This window comes from Trachypithecus francoisi, unplaced genomic scaffold (assembly GCF_009764315.1).
Source record: "Trachypithecus francoisi isolate TF-2019V2 unplaced genomic scaffold, Tfra_2.0 Lachesis_group0, whole genome shotgun sequence".
Taxonomy (NCBI): Eukaryota; Metazoa; Chordata; class Mammalia; order Primates; family Cercopithecidae; genus Trachypithecus; species Trachypithecus francoisi.
The window spans coordinates 90,443,146-90,463,747 of record NW_022681453.1 but is presented as its reverse complement, the minus strand read 5'-3'; the positions used below and the strand labels follow the sequence as shown (position 1 = coordinate 90,463,747).

Sequence of the window (20,602 nt, the reverse complement as noted above, 5' to 3'; positions counted from 1 at the left end):
CTGAGTAGTATTCACTGTGTGTGTATGTGTGCATCATATATATATATATATATACATAACATTTTCTTTATCCACTCATTGGTTTGATGGACTCTTAGGTTGATTCCGTATCTTCTCCATTGTGAATTCTACTGTGATAAACATACTAGTGCAGGTATCTTTTTCATATAATGACTTATTTTCCTTTGGGCAGGTATCAGTAGTGAGACTGCTAAACTGAATGGTAGATCTAACTTTTAGTTCTTTGATAAATTTCCATAGTGTTTTCCAGAGAGGTTGAACTAATTTACATTCTCGCCAACAGTGTATAAGTGTTCCCTGTCTGCACACAACAAAAAAAGAAGTTTCTTGACTTCTTAATGGCCATTCTGACTAGGGCAAATTGGTATCTTGTTGCAGTTTTAATTTGCATTTCTGTGATGACTAGTGATACTGAGCATTTTTCATATGTTAGTCTTTTGTGTATCTTCTTTTGAGAAATGTATGTTCATGTTGTTTTTCTACTTTTTAATGGAATTATTTATTTTCTTGTTGATTTGAGTTCCTTGTAGATTATGGACATTCGCTCTTTGTCAGATGTATAGTTTAGAAATATTTTCTCCCATTCTGTAGGTTCTCTATTTACTCTCTGTTTACAATGCTGATTATCTCTTTGGCTGTACAAAGCTTTTTAGTTTAATGGAGTCCCCTTTATTTATTTTTGTTGCATTTGCTCTGTCTCTTACTCATAAATTCTCTGCCTATGCCAATATTCAGAACTTTTCCTAGGGTTTCTTCTAAAATTGTTATGGTTTCAGGTCTTACATTTGACCCTTTTCCTGTTTTCAAAATAAAGGTGCGGCTTGCTGCCGGTGCTCATTTAATTTTACATAAACACGCTCTTTGAGGCTGAAGCAAATCTGACTGATAGTCAATGTGAAAATAAAATATAAAAACTGTTTTTGGAGTTATTTCTAAACAGAACTAACATCAGAATTGTCTGAATCATCAGAATCGTCTATTTCAGAAAAACTGAATTCATCAAACCAATCTTTGACCAACGACTTTTCAAGAACAGTATTAACATCATGTGTAGGGATGATGTTTTCTAGGATTTGACATTTTCAGTGATTGAGATTATATTTTGTAAGTAGAAATACCACTACTAAAAACGGAGTACTATAATAGGATAATGTCTTTTGTTTCCAAAGTTGATATACCAGAGCAATGCAAAAATAATAATAGGGTGCTATTTTGTGGAAAATTTACTTTGGGGTAAATGATGCAGCCGCAAGTGCCACTGGTGAGTATTCTCAGAGCAAATGAGGAAAGGGTTAAGTCTTTACTCCATCTTGAGTAAATTTTTGTAGACAGTGAGAGATAGGGATCCAGTTTCATTCTTCTGTGTATGGCTATCCAATTTTCCAGCACCACCGAATGAATATGGTGTCCTTTCCCCCATTTTATGTTTCAGTCTGCTCTGTCAAAGATCAGTTGGTTGTAGGTATTTGACTTTATAGCTGGGTTCTCTATTATGTTTCATTGGTACATGTGTCTATTTTTATACAAGTTATCATTCTGTGTTGATTACTGTAGCCTTGCAGTATAATTTAAAGACAGTTAAAGTGATACCCCTAGAGTTCTTTTGTTTGCTCAGGACTGCTTCTGCTATTCAGGATTTTTGGTTTATTTGAATTTAGGATTTTCTGTTCTAATTCTGAGAAAAATGGTGTTTTTGGCAGGATATGATGGCACACTCCTGTAATTCCAGCTGCTTGGGAAGCTAAAGCAGGAGGCTGAGGTTGAAGTGAGCCAAGATTGCACAACTGCACTCCAGACTGGGTGAAAGAGTAAAATTCTCTCTAAAAGAAAGAAAGAAAGAAAAAAGGCATTGGTGGTATTTTGGTAGGAAATGTATTGAATGTGTAGATTGTTTTGGGCAGTATGGTCATTTTCACAATACTGATTCTTTCAATTCATGAGCATAGGAGGTTTTCCTATTTGTCTGTATCATCTATGATTTCTTTCATCAGTGTTTTGTAGTTCTATGTGTAGAGATCTTTCACCTCTTTGGTTAAGTATATTCCTAGGGTTGTTTTTTCTTTTTCTTTCTTTTTTTGCGGCAATTGTAAATGGGACTGAGTTCTCGATTTGATTCTCAGTTTGGTACATTACTGGTACATAGTAGTAGTACTGATGTGTGTATGGCGATTTTGTAACCTGACACTTTACTGATTCATTTATCCAATCTAGGAGATTTTGGAGGAGTCTTTAGAATTTTCAAGGTGTAAGATCACATCATCAGCAAACAGAGATAGTTTGATTTCTCTTTTCTAACTTAGATGCCCTTTATTTCTTTCTCTTGCCTCCTGATTGTTCTAGCTAGAACTTCTAGTACTATGTTGAATAAAAGTGGTAGAAGTAGGCATTCTTCTCTGTTCCAGTTCTTAGGAAGAATGCTTTCAGTTTTTCCCCATTCAGTGTGTTAGCTGTGATGGCTTTCATTATTTTAAGGTATGTTCTTTCTGTGCCTAGTTTGTTGAGAACTTTTATCATGAAGAGATACTGAATTTTATCAAATGCTTTTTCTTTATCTATTGAAATTTTTTTTGTTTTAATTAGATTTGTGTGGTGAATCACATTTATTGATTTGCATATGTTGAACCATCCTTGCATTCCTGGTATGAAACCCACTTGATGCTGAATTATCTTGTTGATATATTGCTGAATCTAGTTTGCTAGAATTTTGTTGAGGATTTTTGCACCTATGTTCATTAGGAATATTGGTCTGCAGTTTTCCTTGTTTGTTGTGTCTTTTCCTGGCTTTGGTATCAGGGTGATACTGGTTTCACAGAAAGAATTAGGGAGGATTCCCTCTTTCTCCATCTTTTGGAATAGTTTCAGTAGAACTGGTATCAGTTCTTCTTTGAATGTCTGGTAAAATTCAGCTGTGAATTCATCTGGTCCTGGGCATTTGTTGTTGTTGTTGTCGTTGGGGGATTTTTTATTACTGATTCAACCTCACTACTTATTGCTTGGTCCATTCAGGATTTCTGTTTCTTCCTGATTCAAACTTGTGGGGTTGTGTGTTTCTAGGAATTTATCCATTTCCTCTAGACTTTCTAGTTTGTGTGCACAGACATATTCATGGTAGTATTAGATCATCTTTTCCAGTGTTCTACACATTCAGAGACACTTTCTAATAATAAACTACATAAATGATCTCTGAAAGTGTAGTCTTCATGTTGAAGTTTAACTGTCAGCATGACAATATTGGAAAGTGGGGCCTAATGGGAGTTGTTTGGGTCATGGGGCCAGATGTCTCATAAACTGATTAATGCCATCTCATGGGAATCAGTTCTAAGTCGAACAGGACTGGATTAGTTACCATGACAGTGGGTTGTTATAAAGCGAGTCGGCCTCCTCAGTCCCCTCTCTCTGCACAAGCCCCTTCTCCTTCCAGTTTCCTCCATGAGTTGAAGCAGCACAAAACCTTTATATAATGAGCTGTCTACTCTTGTACTTTCCAGTCACCAGAATTATGAGCCAAATAAACCTGCTTTCTTTATAAAACATCCAGCTTCAGTTATTCTGTTGTAGCCACACTAAACAGAATAAATCAGAGGAAACTGGGTACAGAAGGAAGTGGAAAGAAGTCTAGTTCATTGAATGTTATATAGGCAATAGGTAGAAAATAAAGAATACCATTAAAAATGCACAAATTGGATAGTAAATGATTAAGACAATAGGAACCACAGGCATTTTTAAAAGTATAAATTGAAAAGCAGCACCTAGAACAAAACTATAAACCTTACCAAACACGAAAAGACACTTAAAAAAACCCAGAAGGATAGAAAACAACGTAGAAAAATAAACCCAAAAAATATAATACACATAACTTTAAAAGATATGGAAGAGTTAAAATGTATCAGTTATAAATAAATGAAAATGGATTTAACTTAGACATTAAAAAATATTTGCAATTTGGCTCATGAAGACCCAAAAATATGCAATATACAAGAAACACACCCAAAACAAAGTGATTCAGAAAGGCTAAAAATAAAGTGATGGGCACAGACAGACACAGTAGGATAATGAAAACAGTAAGGAATAAATAGGAGGGTATGTGTGTGATACTGGTGCCAAAAAAAGGAGAATTCAAACTAAAAAGTACTATATGATGGGTAGGAAACCTTTAAATGTGAGAAGTCATAATTTAAAATGGAGATATTAGAATTATGAATATCTAGTCAACACAACACAGCAACTTTATAAAAGCAAAACCTCCAGGAGACACAGCAAAGAAAGAGAAAGAACCACGCCAAATAGGAGATCGAGTAGATAAAATAAGAATATAGAAGACCGAAACAGCAAAATAAAGACAGATACTTTAAATGCACATCAAACTTTTTACAGTAGAGAGTAAACGTCCTCAGGTATATATAGAATATTCACAAAAAAACTGGTCATACATTAGCTTATAAAGAAGTCATTAGAAAGTTCCATAAAGTAGAAATTTTACAATGTTCTCTGACTCTAATGCAATAAAATTATACATTATTAGCAATAACAAAGAAAGGTCCTTCCAATTAGAAATAAACCTATTAAACAATTATTGGGTAAAAGAAAAACAAACCAAAATTACAAAATTCCTAATAAATGATGTAACTGACCAATATTAATCAGTGATACCATTCTTAAGGATGTGATCAAAGTAAAATTCATAGGCTTAGATATTTTTATCAATAAAAATGAAAGAAAAAGTGAATTAAATTGCTAGCTAAAACTAGTAGTTAACAAAATAAAAAAAAAAACCCAAAAATTTTAAAATCATGAAAATAGAGATTAATAATGTAGAAAACAGAAAAACAATAGCTCTAATAAATCAAAATGAATTTTTTGGAAAAATTTAACACAATAGGCATGACCTTAGCTAATTTAATGAAAAAAGAGGGTGGGAAGCATAAATATGTAAAACAAGAAATGACAGGAGAGAAATAACTATTGGAAAAACACTGAAATCACCATTTTAATAAATGTAAGATTCTATTTTACAGACATCACAAGTGTATTAGATCACCTAGGTGAATGGGTAATTACCAGGCAAGTATAGTTTATTACAATTGGACCTATTAGAGGTAGAAAGCTCAAACTGACCAATTTCCTGAGAAGAAACAGAGAACGTCATTAAGGAAGCATCCTACCAAAAACTCACCAGGCTAAGATAGTTTCACAGAGTGAAACCTTCAAATACTAGATTGTTCATATTCTCTGTAAATTTTTCTAGAGAAGTAAAAAGGAAAACTTCATATTTCTTTTTATTTATATGTATAATATCAATACTTAAGCCTGATAAAGCAAATGCAAAGTAAATTACAAATTAGTATCACTTATCAATATTTATGCAAAATACTAACAAAATATTAGGAAACATAATCCAATGCCACATTAAAAGAATGCCACACCATAACCAAGAGATATTTATTCCAACAATGCACAGCTGGTTCAATATTAGGTAACCCATTAATATAATACATCATACCAATAGATTTAGATAGAAAAACCGTATCATTACCTCCATAGATGCTAAGAAAGCTTTTCAAGGCCAGGCGCGGTGGCTCAAGCCTGTAATCCCAGCACTTTGGGAGGCCGAGACGGGCGGATCACGAGGTCAGGAGACTGAGACCATCCTGGCTAACACGGTGAAACCCCGTCTCTACTAAAAAATACAAAAAAAACTAGCCGGGCGAGGTGGTGGGTGCCTGTAGTCCCAGCTACTCGGGAGGCTGAGGCAGGAGAATGGCGTAAACCCGGGAGGCGGAGCTTGCAGTGAGCTGAGATCCGGCCACTGCACTCCAGCCTGGGCGACAGAGCGAGACTCCATCTCAAAAAAAAAAAAAAAAAAAAAAAACTTTTCAACAAAATTCAATTTTCTTTCTTGATAACAACACTTAACAGAAATCAGTGGATACTTCCTATTATGGAACAGATACTGGTACGCCCCCAAAATTAATTGCTGTTGAAGTCCCAACTCTTAATATGACTATAGTTGGAAGTAGGCTCTTTGGGGAGGTAATTAAAATTAAATAGTTTTAATTTTCCTAAGGTGGGGCACTGATCCACAGGATTAGTGTCCTTATAAAAAGAGACATGAGAGAACCTGCTGTTTCTCTCTCCTCGTCCCTCCAACCCCATCATGTGAGGACACAGGAAGAAGGTGGCCATCCACAAGTCAGGAAGAGAGCCCTTGCCAGAAACTGAATTGCTTGGCATCTTGATGTGGGACTTCTAGCCTCCAGAACTCTGAGAAAGTAAATTGCTGTTTTTTAAGCCACTTGGTCTATAGACTTTGTTATGGCAACCTGAGCTCAGACACTTTAAATTTCCACTAAGATAAGGAACCTGGAAAGGATGCTCGCTATCTCCACTACTATTTAACATAGTCCTGGACTGGAGGTATTAGCCAGTACAATTAGATAAAAGAATCAACCATAGGCATAAGAATTGGAAAAAAAAGAAGTAAAACTATCTCTATTTGCAGATGTGATTGTATATCTGAAAATCCCTAGAAAGTGAATGATAAAACTAACTGAAATAATTTTAAAAACTCAGTAAAATAGCAGAAAAAAATCAACATATAGAAATACAGTCTTCACATAATTAGGAACCCATTACACGACATAATAGCAAAACAAAAACACCTCCATCTCCATTGCAACAAAGAAGACAAAACGTTAAGGATTAAGTTTAACAAAAAAATGTGTCAACCCTACATGAGAAAAAGTTTAAAACAATCCTTAAAGACAACAAAAGTAGATGTGAAGAAAGGAGAAAAAAAAAGAGCTCTTGGTCTTGAACATAACTCAACATCATAAAGTTAATTTATAAATAGCACAATCTCAATAAAAACACCAACGAGCTTTTTTATGGCATTAGATAAGCTGATACTAAATTTCACATGGATAAATGAACAGGCAAGAAGAGCTAGGAAAACACTAAAAATGAACATTTCTGAAAGGAGGCTAAGCCCTATCAGGCATTAATACACACTATAAAGCCTCTGAAAGCCTTTACAAAACAGTCACATTCTGGTATGTGGATAGATACATCTGTGGAGTGCAACCCAAAGTCCAGAAATAGACCCAAGCACATACAGAACTGCAGTATATGATAAAGGCAGTATTTCAAACCACTGGGACAAAGATAAACTTTTAAATGAACAGTGATGGGACGAGTGGTTAGTCATATGGAAAACACAATGAGATCTACACCTCATGCCGTACAAAAGAAAAAAACCCCAATGTACCAGGGATCTAAATATAAAAAATGAAATAATATAATCCCACTACAAAAAAAATGGGTAAATTTATCTTTAGTTGGGATACAGGAAGAGACTTTCTAACTATGACTTATAATCTAGATGCAATTTAAAAAAAGACTAAAGAATCTAACTATTAATACATTTTTAAGTTTGCATGGTTGAAAAAAAGTTTGCATGTTTTGACCATAAACAAAGTCAAAAGACAACTAGCAAATTAGGAGAAATTCTTTGTAGCATATACCACTATTATGTTTATAGACTAACATCCCTAAAAGATAATGAGAACTCCTAAAACCTGAGAGAAACAAAGACCGAGAAAACTTGACAGATGGGCAAATGTGTGTGTGCCTGTTGTCCCAGCTACTCAGGGGGCTGACGTGAGCGAATTGCTTGAGCCTAGGGTTCGAGGCCAGCCTGGGCAATACAGAAAGCCCTGTCTTTAAAAAAAAAAAAAAAAAAACTTGATAGAAAAATGGGCAAAAGACAGGAAGAGCTAAAAAGTAAAAAAAGAAAAAAAAAAAAGGGCCGTCAACATATGGAAAAAAACAGTTCAACTTCACTCATAGTAAGAGAAATGCAAATTACAACTATACTGAGTACTATTTATCATTATCAATTGGCAAAACTTAAAAGACATGACAACTCACTTTGTTGGGAAGGCTGTGGAAAACAAGCATTTTTATGCTATGGAAATGCAAACTGGTATAACTTCCAATTTGGCAATGTCTAACAAAGTGTGTAATTTACCTTTTGACTCAGCAACTACACTTCAGGAATCTACACCAAAGACACCTCAAAGAATACAAAAATAGTTTATAACTGCAAAATATTGAAAGCAACCGATAGAATAATTCATAAAAGAGTGATTAAATAAACTATGATACATTCACATGGAGTCCTATACTGCTGTAAAAAGAATGAGGACTATCTCTACAAAGTGATGCACAGTGATTTCCAGAAAACACTGATAAGTGGGGGGAAAGCAAAGTATAAAAGAACATTGAAAGAATGTTAAATTTTGTGTAAGAAAAGAGAAAACAGAAAATATAAATGTCATTTGTATAAAAGAGTACAGAAAAGATAAAGACTAATGCAATTGGTTAGCTATAGGGAGTGGGTGGAGATGGGGTTAAAAGGATAGAAGAAATGCACTGTAAAGGGGAGGAATGTCACTTATCTATCTTCTTGTACAGTTTTAACTTTGAGAATCATGTTAACGTTTAACATATTTAACAAAAGAGAACGAAAACCAACAAGGACAAAGAAAAACACCTATAATGGAAGATGAACAGAAAGAAATAAACCAAACCATATTTCAAATGAGTAACATAACCACATTGAAGGGCAGGTGGTGATGGAGTAAGAACCAGCCCAAAGAATTTTTTAATGTAGTATTTAAATTGTAAGTCCTCAGGTACGAATTCTAGGTAGCAGGCTTCTTTCAGTTCTAGTCATGGGTTAGCAATTCTAAAACTATTTTCTGGTTATAGCACTGAACAAGTAAGTAAATAGAGGTAATGGAAGCAAGATTTCTCACTGTCAGAGAAGTGAGTTAGAAAGATAGATAGGAAAAGGACAGAATGAACCCTATAATGTTGCATTAGTACTAAAGGTATCAGCATAAACTCATACTCTTTAATACAGACAGATAAATATAAAAAGATATAACACAGGTACATGTATATACATATGTATACACAAATGTCTATTTACTAAATCTGTCTGTTGATAGGGCATATGGTAGCTCATTGGTCTAAACCTAGCAAGCAGACATTGATTTCTAATACCATTCTCCACTAAAAAGAACCAGGCTGGAGTAGGGCAAGCACAAGATAAATCTAGAATATCCCATGCCAGAATATAAAGAAGTACTCAAAGAATGACAAAGACATTACCAAAGGACACAGGAGCTAGCATGAAGAGGCTCCCACTGGAGATTTGGGACAATCTGAGCACCAAAATAATGACAGGAAAGGGTGATGAGTGATGGCCTAACATAGGAATCCACTGACTTCACACTGAGATAAACAAACAAATGGGAGAGAAGGGAAAGATCCTGTTTTCAGTAGGAAAAAAGAAACGTAATAAATATAGATGGAATAATGAAATTAGAAAATAATTGATTCATACAAGATTAATATATCCCAAATCTAGTGGGTGTAAGTTTGATGAGTAACAGGATATTTCCATCATTTCAAAGAATCTCCCAATCAGACAAGTATTGGTTTTGAAGAGCAGCATAGTTACAGTGTAGAAAACTGGGAGACATCACCTTAGCCAAAGTATCAAAGTTAACAGCACCAGAAATGGGACGAATCAATCTCATGTGCCATGATATGATACACTGAGAACATCGCTTCTGTGGTATTCTTGCAAAAAGTCTGCCACTGGAATCTTATCATGAGGAAGCATCAGACAAACATCCCACAAAATAATTAGCCCATACACTTCAAATGTAAACATCAGAAACACAGAGAGACCAACGAACTCTCTTCTCCTTTAATACTTGTTTTCTAAAGGGGCACTGAGAAAACATGATATAGGAAAAAAAAAAAAAGATTCAGTGTCATTATCACTGAAATCTTGATGCCCACAATGTATTTGTTTCTATCCTGTAATTGTTTGCAGACCTATCTTAACCAGAATGTTAAATGACTATTCTTGAATTATCTTTATTTCTCTGCAATATGTTAAGAAACTTTTCTACCACTAACCATAGGCTGCAACCAAATGGAGGACCAGTGGGTATATAGTAGATATGATGGGGGAAGGGCAGGTACAAACTGAAGCCCAACAGGGACCATCATCATTCAGGCCCCTTGACCTTGCTGCAGCTTTCCATTCACTCATGAGGAGAATAGGAAAAAGCAATGGAAATAAGGGTAAGTGGAGATTTATTAAATACCTACTACACACCAAACACTGCAAAGTATTACTTCTTTTAATCTTCAGACAGTACAGAAAGTGACTATGTAAAGTCTGGGCAGGTTCAACACTTTGTAGAAAAAGGACTCTCAGCAAGTAACTCCTGGAGCTTTGAGAACTTAGCGAGCCATTTAAAACCTGTGCTCAGAATCTTCCCCATGCCACTCCTCCTCTCTAGCAACAGTGCCACTGTGTATTGTCTAAATATATAATTCTCTTGCCTAAATTACATAAAAGTAGAAAGAAGAAGGTGTAACAATTCCCATCTGCCCATTACTCAGCTTCACCAAGGCCCGCTTGTTTCTCCTATCCTTCTCCCTGTTTCTCATATACTTAAACATAAATCCTAGACATTTGAACTTCAGAACATCTGTAACAAATTAGAACTTAAAAATAATTTAACATTATTACATCTAAAACAGTAATTCTTTACTATCACTGAATAATCTTGAAAATATTTTCTTTCAGTGGTTAGCTTGAATCAAGATCCAAGCAAAGTCACATAACACTTTAGGAAGATATGTCGCAATGTAGAACAGTTCCCTTCCCCCTCCTCCTATTTTTTTAAATGCTATTTATATGTTGAAGAAACTAGGTCATTTGTTCTACAGAATTTCACATTTCCTTAATTTAGACCTTACAGTCAGTAGAATGTATTTCTCTATCTCCCTTATTTCCTGTAAAGTGTTAGAGGGGTGACCAAACGGTGGTTCACTTTTTCTCACTGTTGTTTCAAGAATGCCCAGGTGGTACTGTGTGCTCTCTACTGCATCTGCTGGAGACATTTACTATCCAGTTATCTTCTATTAGTGTTAATATTACAGTAAGTTTTTCTACATCCTCAGGCGATTTGTGTTCCTAAAACTTTGTTCAATACCATATATTCATGCAATATGCACGTGGTGCTCAAACCACCAGGTTAATCAAGAGCTGACTGAGAAGCACCAAAGTTTATCAATCAGCAGCCTGGGAGATAGGGCAGGAATTTTTCCTCTGGTAGGTAAGAGGCCAAAAAGTAAAGAAGAAATGAAAGACTTCACTAGAGGTGGAGAGGAGGCCAGAGGATGAACACAGTACAGTATTTAAAGAACAGTATACTGGATTCCTATTATAGTTCTGAAGGATATTTTACACACTGGAACCAAAAAATGTTTCTAAATAAACTCACAGAGAATTCTTAATTTTATGTTAGTTCACCTAAAAAGCCTTACAAATTTTTCCATCTTTCTTGCTTAAGAAATGTACTGATGCCTAAATTAAAGGTTTTTAACCTCGACTGCAAAAGAGATTTTCCCAGGAAGCGTTTAAGATACTGAGGCCTGGGTTCCACCTAATCAATTCTGATTCAACTGGTCTAGGATGGTAACTGGGTTTAAGGTATTGTTTACTACTTAGGTGGCTCTAATATGCAGCTATAATTGAGAACCACTGCTCTTAATCAAGAACAACAATGGCAACTACCATTTACTCAGCATATATTATGTCTTAGGTGCTGTTCACTTTTCTAAGCACATTACACATACTAGTTCATTCCCTGTGTTTTTCACAAGATAAAAAATGGAGAGGTCAGGTAATCTGGCCAAAGTCACACAGCAAGCTGATGAGAGTTATGCTTTAATCTCAGGAAGTCTGGATCCAAAACCCTTGCTTATAATCACCATGCTGTACTGTCCCCTAAGCATGAATTATACATGTATTCTTCAATTGCAAATAAAATTATGAGATGAAAACATTTTTAAAAAATGAGATAACTGGCCAGGCTCAGTAGCTTACGCCTGTAATCCCAGCACTTTGGGAGGCTGAGGTGGGTGGATCATCTGAGGTCAGGAGTTCGAGACCAGCCTGGCCACCATGGTGAAACCCCATCTCTACTAAAAATCCAAAAAACATTAGCTGGGTATGGTGGCAGGCACCTGTAATCAGCTATTCAGGAGGCTGAGGCAGGAGGATCACTTGAACCCAGGAGGTAGAGGTTGCAGTGAGCCAAAATCGCGCCACTGCTCTCCAGCCTGGGCAACAAGAACGAGACTTCGTATCAAAAAAGAAAAAAAAAAAAAAAAAGAGAGAGAGAGAGAATTAACTTCCTCCTTCTTAGTAGTACAGTGGCATCTTGGGCAAGGGTACCAATATGTGTTTATTAGGAAAATAAATAGACAAGAATCTTCTCTTCCCAAAAAACTCAAATTCCAAATTTTTACACATATTCAATAATTTCCCACATAGCACTTTATGCAGCATGGTTATCTTATGTTAATATCAAAAAAATACATCATTGAGACAATGATGTATTTACAGGTACATTTACAAAAAAATGTCCTACCTATTTCAGTTCTGCTGACTCCAATTCCATTATAAATTCTCAAGTAATTAAAATGACAAGAATCAGAATCTTCAATGTCAAAGTCACCAAATTTGATGCGAACTCTCTCTCCCATCTTTACACGGATCTCCCATTCACAAACAGTGCTGTTGGGATAGGTCTGTGGGTAGTTTATGGATGTAAGGGTTCCACTCTCAGGGCCTAGTACAGTGTGTCCACATCCATCACCTTTAAAAAGAAAAAGTGAAAAGAATGATAAATTATTCTCACATATTTTACTTCCTCTATAATGATTTTTTGTGAAGATTTAAAAATACGTATGACATCAAATATTTTATGCCACCCATACTTTCTATTTAATTTTTTTAATGGACAAATAATTATACATACTCATGGGGTTCATAGTGATGTTCTGATACATACAATGTATAGTGATCAGATCAAGGCAATTAGCAAATGCATCATCTCAAACATTTATCATTTGTGTTACCTGAAACTACATAATTTTGTTAACTATAGACATCCTGCAGTGGTAGATTCCTCCTATCTAGCTGTAACTTTGTATCCTTTAACAAATTACAAGACTTAACATTGTTCTTAGTGTATCTATTCACAGGAGCCAAGAGAAGCCAAGTTAGGCCAAAATAATCAATGGTTACCTATATAATTTATAAGTTCAAGGAGATTTCAATTCTGAACAAATAAAAGTAAATAGAAATTAGTTACTAAATATACATATACATGTTATAACAAATCCAGTCTTCAAAAGAAGAGCAACTTAGAGTAATTGTTCAAAAAGTGAATGTAAAATATAAAAATATGTGATCAGCTTCATCTATTTACAAATCATGAACTAAAATATCTGTGAGAAGCTGAATGATATCTCTCTTTTTCTTTACTTTTAAAAAATTATACAAGTTCTGGGGTACACGTGCACTATATGCAGGTTACATAGGTATACATGTGCCATGTTGGTTTGCTGCACCCATCAATCTGTCATCTACATTAGATATTTCTCCTAAGGCTATCCCTTCCTCAGCCCCCCATCCCGATAGGCCCCAGTGTGTGATGTTCCCCTCCCTGTGTACATGTGTTCTCATTGTTCAACTCCCACTTATGAGTGAGAACATGCAGTGTTTGGTTTTCTGTCCTTGTGACAGTTTGTTGAAAACGATGGTTTCCAGCTTCATCCATGTCCCTGCAAAGGACATGAACTCATCCTTTTTTATGGCTGCATAGTATTCCATGGTGTATATGTGCCACATTTTCTTTATCCAGTCTATTACTGAAGAACACTTGGGTTAGTTCCAAGTCTTTGCTATTGGGACTAGTGCTGCAATAAACATACATGTGCATATTTCTTTCTAGTAGCATGATTCATTATCCTTTGGGTATATGCCCAGTAATGGGATTGGAGGGTCAAATGGTATTTCTAGTTCTAGATCCTTGAGGAATTGACACACTGTCTTCCACAATGGTTGAACTAATTTACACTCCCACTAATAGTGTAATAGCATTCCTATTTCTCCACATCCTCTCCAGCATCTGTTTCCTGACTTTTTAATGATCACCATTCTAACTGGCATAAGATGGTATCTCATTATGGTTTTGATTTGTATTTCTCTAATGACCAGTGATGATGAGCATTTTTTTCACGTCTGTTGGCTGCATAAACGTGAGAAGCTGAATGATTTCTAAAAAACACTATGTACTAAAGATTATGTAGATTATTGGCTGGATAACAGACTACAAGGCACTCCTTCTTGAAATTATTAAAGCAATATATAATGAAGTTTAATCCTATATTTACTGAAATTTAACTTTTTAGTAGTCCCTCTCACACACCTTATTTTTTTTTCCCTACAGAATAAGGAGAAGTAAAATTAAAGATTAGAAAAAAATGACCTTTATATCTTGGCAGCAGCATTATTTGCTCCAGAAATTTATTCAGCAGCTAAATACAGAAACTTAGATAACAACATGTTTGTAAAAATGAAATATTTGCATTCTTTATCATAGAGTTTGTATTTTGTTTTCACTGAGTACCCAGAAGAAAAAATTAATGTTCATTTAGGAGTTTCAGCAGCTGCTCTGATTGTACTGTTCAGCATTCCGTAACAATGAGATTCAAATAAATCTCTTTCTAGTAGGAGGATGAATATATCCTTTTAAAATAATAGCATTTTGTCCTTCAAAAGAGTTATTTATAATCACCTTTCGGAATAGTACAGCACTTACACAAAAACTATGTTAAAAGTGACACTGCTGAGTTCCAAACTCAATACGGACACAGAGGGCTATAACAGAACTTTCTACAATGTTGATTATTTTTAAGAACAATGCAGTGCTAATATTTGCTAGAAAAGACGAAAGCTTTTAAAAGCCTATGAATAAGAACTTCATATAGTATTTAGTAAGCAGTGGATGCTAAATAAATGTTTATTAATTGAATAAGGAAACTGTACATTAATCTATGAAAAAGTAATTTCAAACTAGTCTCAAAACTAACTTTAATGATGGAACAACTTTGTACCTAAATTCTTATGACAATACTTAAAAATCATACCCTTGGCTGATAAAGAAATTTTATTGTTGAATCCATATTAGTATTGCTCCTTAGTCTACTTTTAACGGTCAGTGCTAGAAACTTGGCTTTTGAAACAATTATCTCTCACACAAAGCTTAGTTTTTAATCAACATTAAATTTTGGCTATCTTCTATACTTGCTTTCATTTCATATACAAGAACTAGGCTTAGCAACTCAGTAATACAAAAATATATAAGCGCAGAATGTAATAAACGTGGATTTTTGTGCAATATATCCACTGGTCTCTTGCAAATATAAAATGTAGGATGTTATACAGTCCACAAAAAAACAAAACAAAACAAAAAAAACCCTAACACAAATTTCCCCTGAAACTGGCATGAAAATACCTTGAATATCTCTGCTGGATATCAGCTAAATTAAAAACATAGGGATATAAAAAAAATCTACTGTGAAAATGAATTGTAAGATAAATTACTCTTAAACAATCATTAACATTTTTCCTCAGAGGAAAAAACTACCACCCGAAGACAGAGTTTCTAACATTATAAAACTAGTCTGCAATGTCCTTACTACTGAAACGATGAAAACACTCTTCCTGTAGATGGTTCAATCTTCAAAAAATAACCACCGAATAAACGAAATAACTCCAAATATTAACGTATGTTTTTTAGTAAATAGAAACAAAGGCAGCTTTTTAGGTAATTGAAAGTGTAGATGAATTTCAGAAACGCAGGAATTTTCTATCAACAGCTGAATCTACGACTTTGCAGTGGCAGACTGTCACACTTAAGGTATTCCCTGTAGGCTATTATTCAACTCAAGGTTGTCATTTAAAAATGATTTTTACAAAAAGTACAGAGTGTTAGGAGTCATTTTTAGATGTCTTATGCTCATGTTTGATTCTCAATAAATACACAAAACATTTATTGACCTTTCCAACATGAAGGATAATTTCTACAAAAGTTAACAAAAGAAATACTAACTGATGAAAAACAAGACTTTTGCATGCATGCTGATGAAGACAATAATTGCAGAGTTGTCTTTTTTCATCACTTTGTGTAGGGGGAGGGCAGGAACAGTCCACACGTAACGTGCCAAGAATGTTCTAAACTATGTGATGGAGTTCCGAGCTCCCTCCTCTTGCAAGCAAGATGATATGCACCAGAAACTAAAGTTAACAACAGGTCTCCAATCTTCAGCAACGAACACATTTGAATGTTTTGTATCTCAAAAAATATTTGACAAGTTTAACCTGACTGGATAAACAGCTTCACTAAGCACCTACTGCTATGAAGCATATGTTCAGAATATTCCAGTCTGAAAGGGAAGGCTAGGCATACACATATGTTTTTTGTTTATGCCAAAAGAAATACCTTTTACATTGTGACCCTATACATTTTTGCAAGCACGTTCATGAACCACTAAAGTATTTCATGACCCCCTAATGTGTCCCCAACTGCAATCTGAAAACTCCTGTGCTAGGCATGCAAAGGTCTTAACATTGAATTTGCAAATCAAGGAAAGACCTCGTTCTCATTTTCACCCCTAAATTAGAAATGCGTTTCCAGTTTATTTTTACAGTTCTTAAAAGTAAAGCTTATTCCATCAAGATACTTAAAATACGACAAAATATTTAAAAGTAGAACTAAAATTGGGAAAACATTCTTGATCAACCAATTCTGTAATACACTTAGAGCAGTGATTCTCAAAAGGTGGGTTGCAGGGCAGAGGGGAAGAGGACCCCCACAGAAGCAATTTTACCTCCTATTTGGCAGTGTCTTGAAACAATTTTGGTTGTCACAACTGGATGGGGAGGGGTGTTATTGGCATCTAGTAGGTAGAGGCCAGAAAAGCTGCTAAAACATCTTATTATGCACAGGAGAGTCCCTCAGAACAAAGAATGATCAACCTGAATAGTGAATAGTGCTGAGGTTAAGTGCTGACTTAGAGTCAAAGCTAGAAAATCTCAGAAAAAAGATCTGGTTTAGTTCTTGGCTGGGTTCCGTTTGGCCCAAGGGATAAACTCTTCAATAAGAGACTGTTTTTCCCCCAAAGATCAGCAGTTATACTAAAGAGTTTTATGTTCCGACTTTCCAATTTTTAAAAAAGTAAATGGAATGTTTTATTTTTCTTTACGTTAAAGAAAACGATTCTTTTTATTAGTCTATAGGCCTCAAATGATATTTTTTTCTGGGTCGGAGCTCTTAACATTAGGAGGAAAGGGAGCTAACAGTAATCATCCCTGACTACTATTAATTCTGAGTAGCTTTGTACACTGGGAAAAATGATCTGTGACCAGGCTACACCACCTACTATTACTCCTTCTCACAAGACAGAATTGACAAAAAGAGTATAACTACTACTGGAAAAAACCATGTTCATTGCACCAATCCATACATTCTCACCAACTCCAACTTCACTAACTTTCTCCTTCTCCAAACTCCATCAGCACTATCACTGACAGGTTCTTTCTCCTCCTCCTCCCCGACATAGTCTCCACCAGACTATAAGTGATCAAAAAGGGTGGAAGCCTGGTAGCCTAATTTTTGAATTTTAATTTTATTCCAGCTAAGAAAAAACACTGGAATTTGATCTTACTGCTTCTTTGTTTGGCTGCACATTTATTTAGGGAATTACTCATAGAACATGTGTTCACTTCCTCTGAAGAGTGTAAAGTCAGATGTGTTAAGCCAGATACAAATTTTGATATTATTCCAGGAAAAAAAAAAATTTTTTTCTTTTTTTTTAACTACTTATCCCTAGAAAAAAATAGGAAGAAAATGCAACATATTTAAATGACAATGAATTATTGCAACAAAGAATGCATGCTTTTTTAGGCTACTCTAATTAAACTCCAAATCAAGTGTGTTTTTTGTTTAAGTATGTGCTTGTGATGCTGATTCCATATGACTTTCCAGCCCCCTCCAGATTTGAGCCATATCACTACTGATAAATTGTATTAATTATGTTCTTATATAGATATATATATATATATTTTACTGAATTTTAATAATATGAACATTGTGATTTCCAAAATTATTTCCTTTAACAGCAAATACAAACGCAAGATATGCTTGCACAAATACGCCAAAAATGGAGAGCAAAGGTTTAAACTTTTCCAGTGAGTTTTCAAGGTTTTTCTTTTGCTGAACTGGTGAGTCTGACTATACTTGCTCTAAGTAAGTGTCACTTCGGTCACGTAATACATCTGTGAGATCTTAAAATGAGAAAGCATGGAGCTTTTACGCAACATAAAAGTATTAAGAGCAAGTTGCAACTGTTAACTAATACATCTGATTTCATTCTGTTACAATAAAGTTTTTAATATATTATTTGGTACTGCGAAGTTTTAGACCAGAAGTACCATATCAACCTTGTAATTGTGAGGTTAAGGTGCATCATTATAAATCTCAGATAATTCAAATACTACTCTAATTTCACTTAATTTTTTAATGTCCTCTTTAACCCTGGTAATTTTCTTGTTCTGAAGTTTTGTCTGAAACTAATACAGCGACTCCAGTTTTCTTTAGTGTTCACAAGATGTATCTTTCTCCATCCCTACAGTTTTTAAATTGTGGTAAAATATATGTAACATAAATTTAGTATTTTAATTACATTTCACTTTTTAAAGCAGTTTTAGGTTCATAATAAAACTGAATAGAAAGAACAGATATTTGTCATATATCCCTTGCCCCTACACTTGCATAGCCTCCTTCATTAACATTCCTGACTAAACTGATACATTTGTTACAATTGATGAACCTACACTGACAAATTGTTATCACCCTGAGTCCACAGTTCATACTAGGGTTCACTCCCAGTGTACATTCTACAGGTCTGGACAAATATGTGACATGTACCCACCACTATAGTATCACACAGAGTAGTTTCACTGCCCTAAAAATCCCATGTTCCACCTGCTCATCTCTACCTCCCCCAAAACCCTGGTAACCACTGATCTTTTCAGGGTCTCCCTAGTTTTGCCTTTTCCAGAGCATCTTACAGTTCGAATCCTACAGTTTGTAGCCTTTTCGGATTGGCTGCTTTCACTTAGTAGAATGTATTTAAGTTTCCTCCATGGTTTTTTGTGGCTTGATAAATCATTTATTTAATTTTTAAAATACTGCATAAGATGCACATGCATTCAGAGTCTAAAGAGGGTCAATGTGACAATTTTTTTTAAAAAGACATTGCCCCCAGCTTTATTCTTTTTTAAGCTCAAACTCATCTCTGCATGTGTGATAATCTACAAACTGAATAACATGAAGGAATGTGAGCTATATATAAATCCTCTTCAACTCCACCATGTACACACTCTACCTAGAATGCAATGGTGAAACACACTGGAGTCATACAATGAATTTAAATGTCCTATCTACCACTCACAATGACCTTGAAAAGGTTACTTATTGCTGCTAAATCACAGTTTTGCCAGGGGTAAAATGGGAATATTAACAATTTGAGCTACCAAGGTTAATATTTAAACGACATACCATATGAAAACAACTGGTGTCAAGGTCCTAAGCCATAACAATGTGCTCAATCAATATCTGTGAGTACTATTATTGTCATAAAAGACCAGAACAGCTTTTGCCCATTGTTTATTGACCCAGTACACTTGGCTACAATCTGGCTAAAGTTAAGAGAACAATGGCACATTATTTTAGGAAATTTAAAGGTATAGCAGCTTTAAAGCTTCTAGTGTCTTGTAGAAAGTATAAATTTATGAGAAAGTATTGCTCACTAATCTCCCCAACGACCTCTACTGCAGTTCAGTAACTCACCCTCAGGATCACAACCTGGACTTTATTTTTGCCATTATTGGAAACTACTCCCAAATCTGAAATCTTAAAAACTTTAACATCTCATTCTTCTGGTTATAGTCTCCTGACCTCTCAGCTCTCTTGCACCCACTGCATACTTGTGTGAAGTGGATTTCTCTCTTTTCTCTCCATCTATCAAGCTGATCCTGTCCTCATTTCTTTCTCTACCTAGTCTGAGCCTCATGTCCAATATATTAACTACACTCTTTCTGGTACCTTTGCTTCCTAGTCACTGTATTCTTCTTGAGCATCTATCCGCCTGGCAAAAGCTCCATCCCAGATCATTAAATAATTTCTCTTTGTCGAAGAGTTGAGCGCTATAGAAAGAGAAAAAACTCACAAAATCCAGGGGATGAGTGTCATTAGAGAGTAATGGGTTCCAGCCTCAGATGGGCACTAAAAGACTCGCAGTTTTCTCTTATTTGGTGGTACTCAAAGTCAAGTCAATGTTAGAATCATTTACAGGCTAATTAAAGGTTCTCAGGCTCCTATTTACACCTCCATGGATTCTAACAAGTACATCAGAAAGATGACCTGAAACTTGGAAACAGGGTAAAAAAAAAAAAACAGTGTGCAGCACATCCTTTAAATGTCATAAAAAGCAAAAGCCACTCAAAGTTACAGGGCAAAATAATTACCACCTGCTACTTAATGCTGATTAAAGGCTGCAGTCTTGGTTACATGTT

General features: G+C 35.1%; 1 protein-coding gene across 2 annotated transcripts in view; it reads right to left on the bottom strand.

The window, feature by feature from the left end:
* DCBLD2 (discoidin, CUB and LCCL domain containing 2) overlaps positions 1-20,602 on the bottom strand; it is a 92,115-nt gene that overhangs the window by 59,241 nt on the left and 12,272 nt on the right. For both annotated transcript variants that reach the window (XM_033211500.1, XM_033211499.1), the window contains exon 2: positions 12,546-12,773. In XM_033211500.1, coding sequence (XP_033067391.1) covers positions 12,546-12,773 — 228 coding nt within the window. The remainder of the gene's footprint in view (positions 1-12,545; positions 12,774-20,602) is intronic.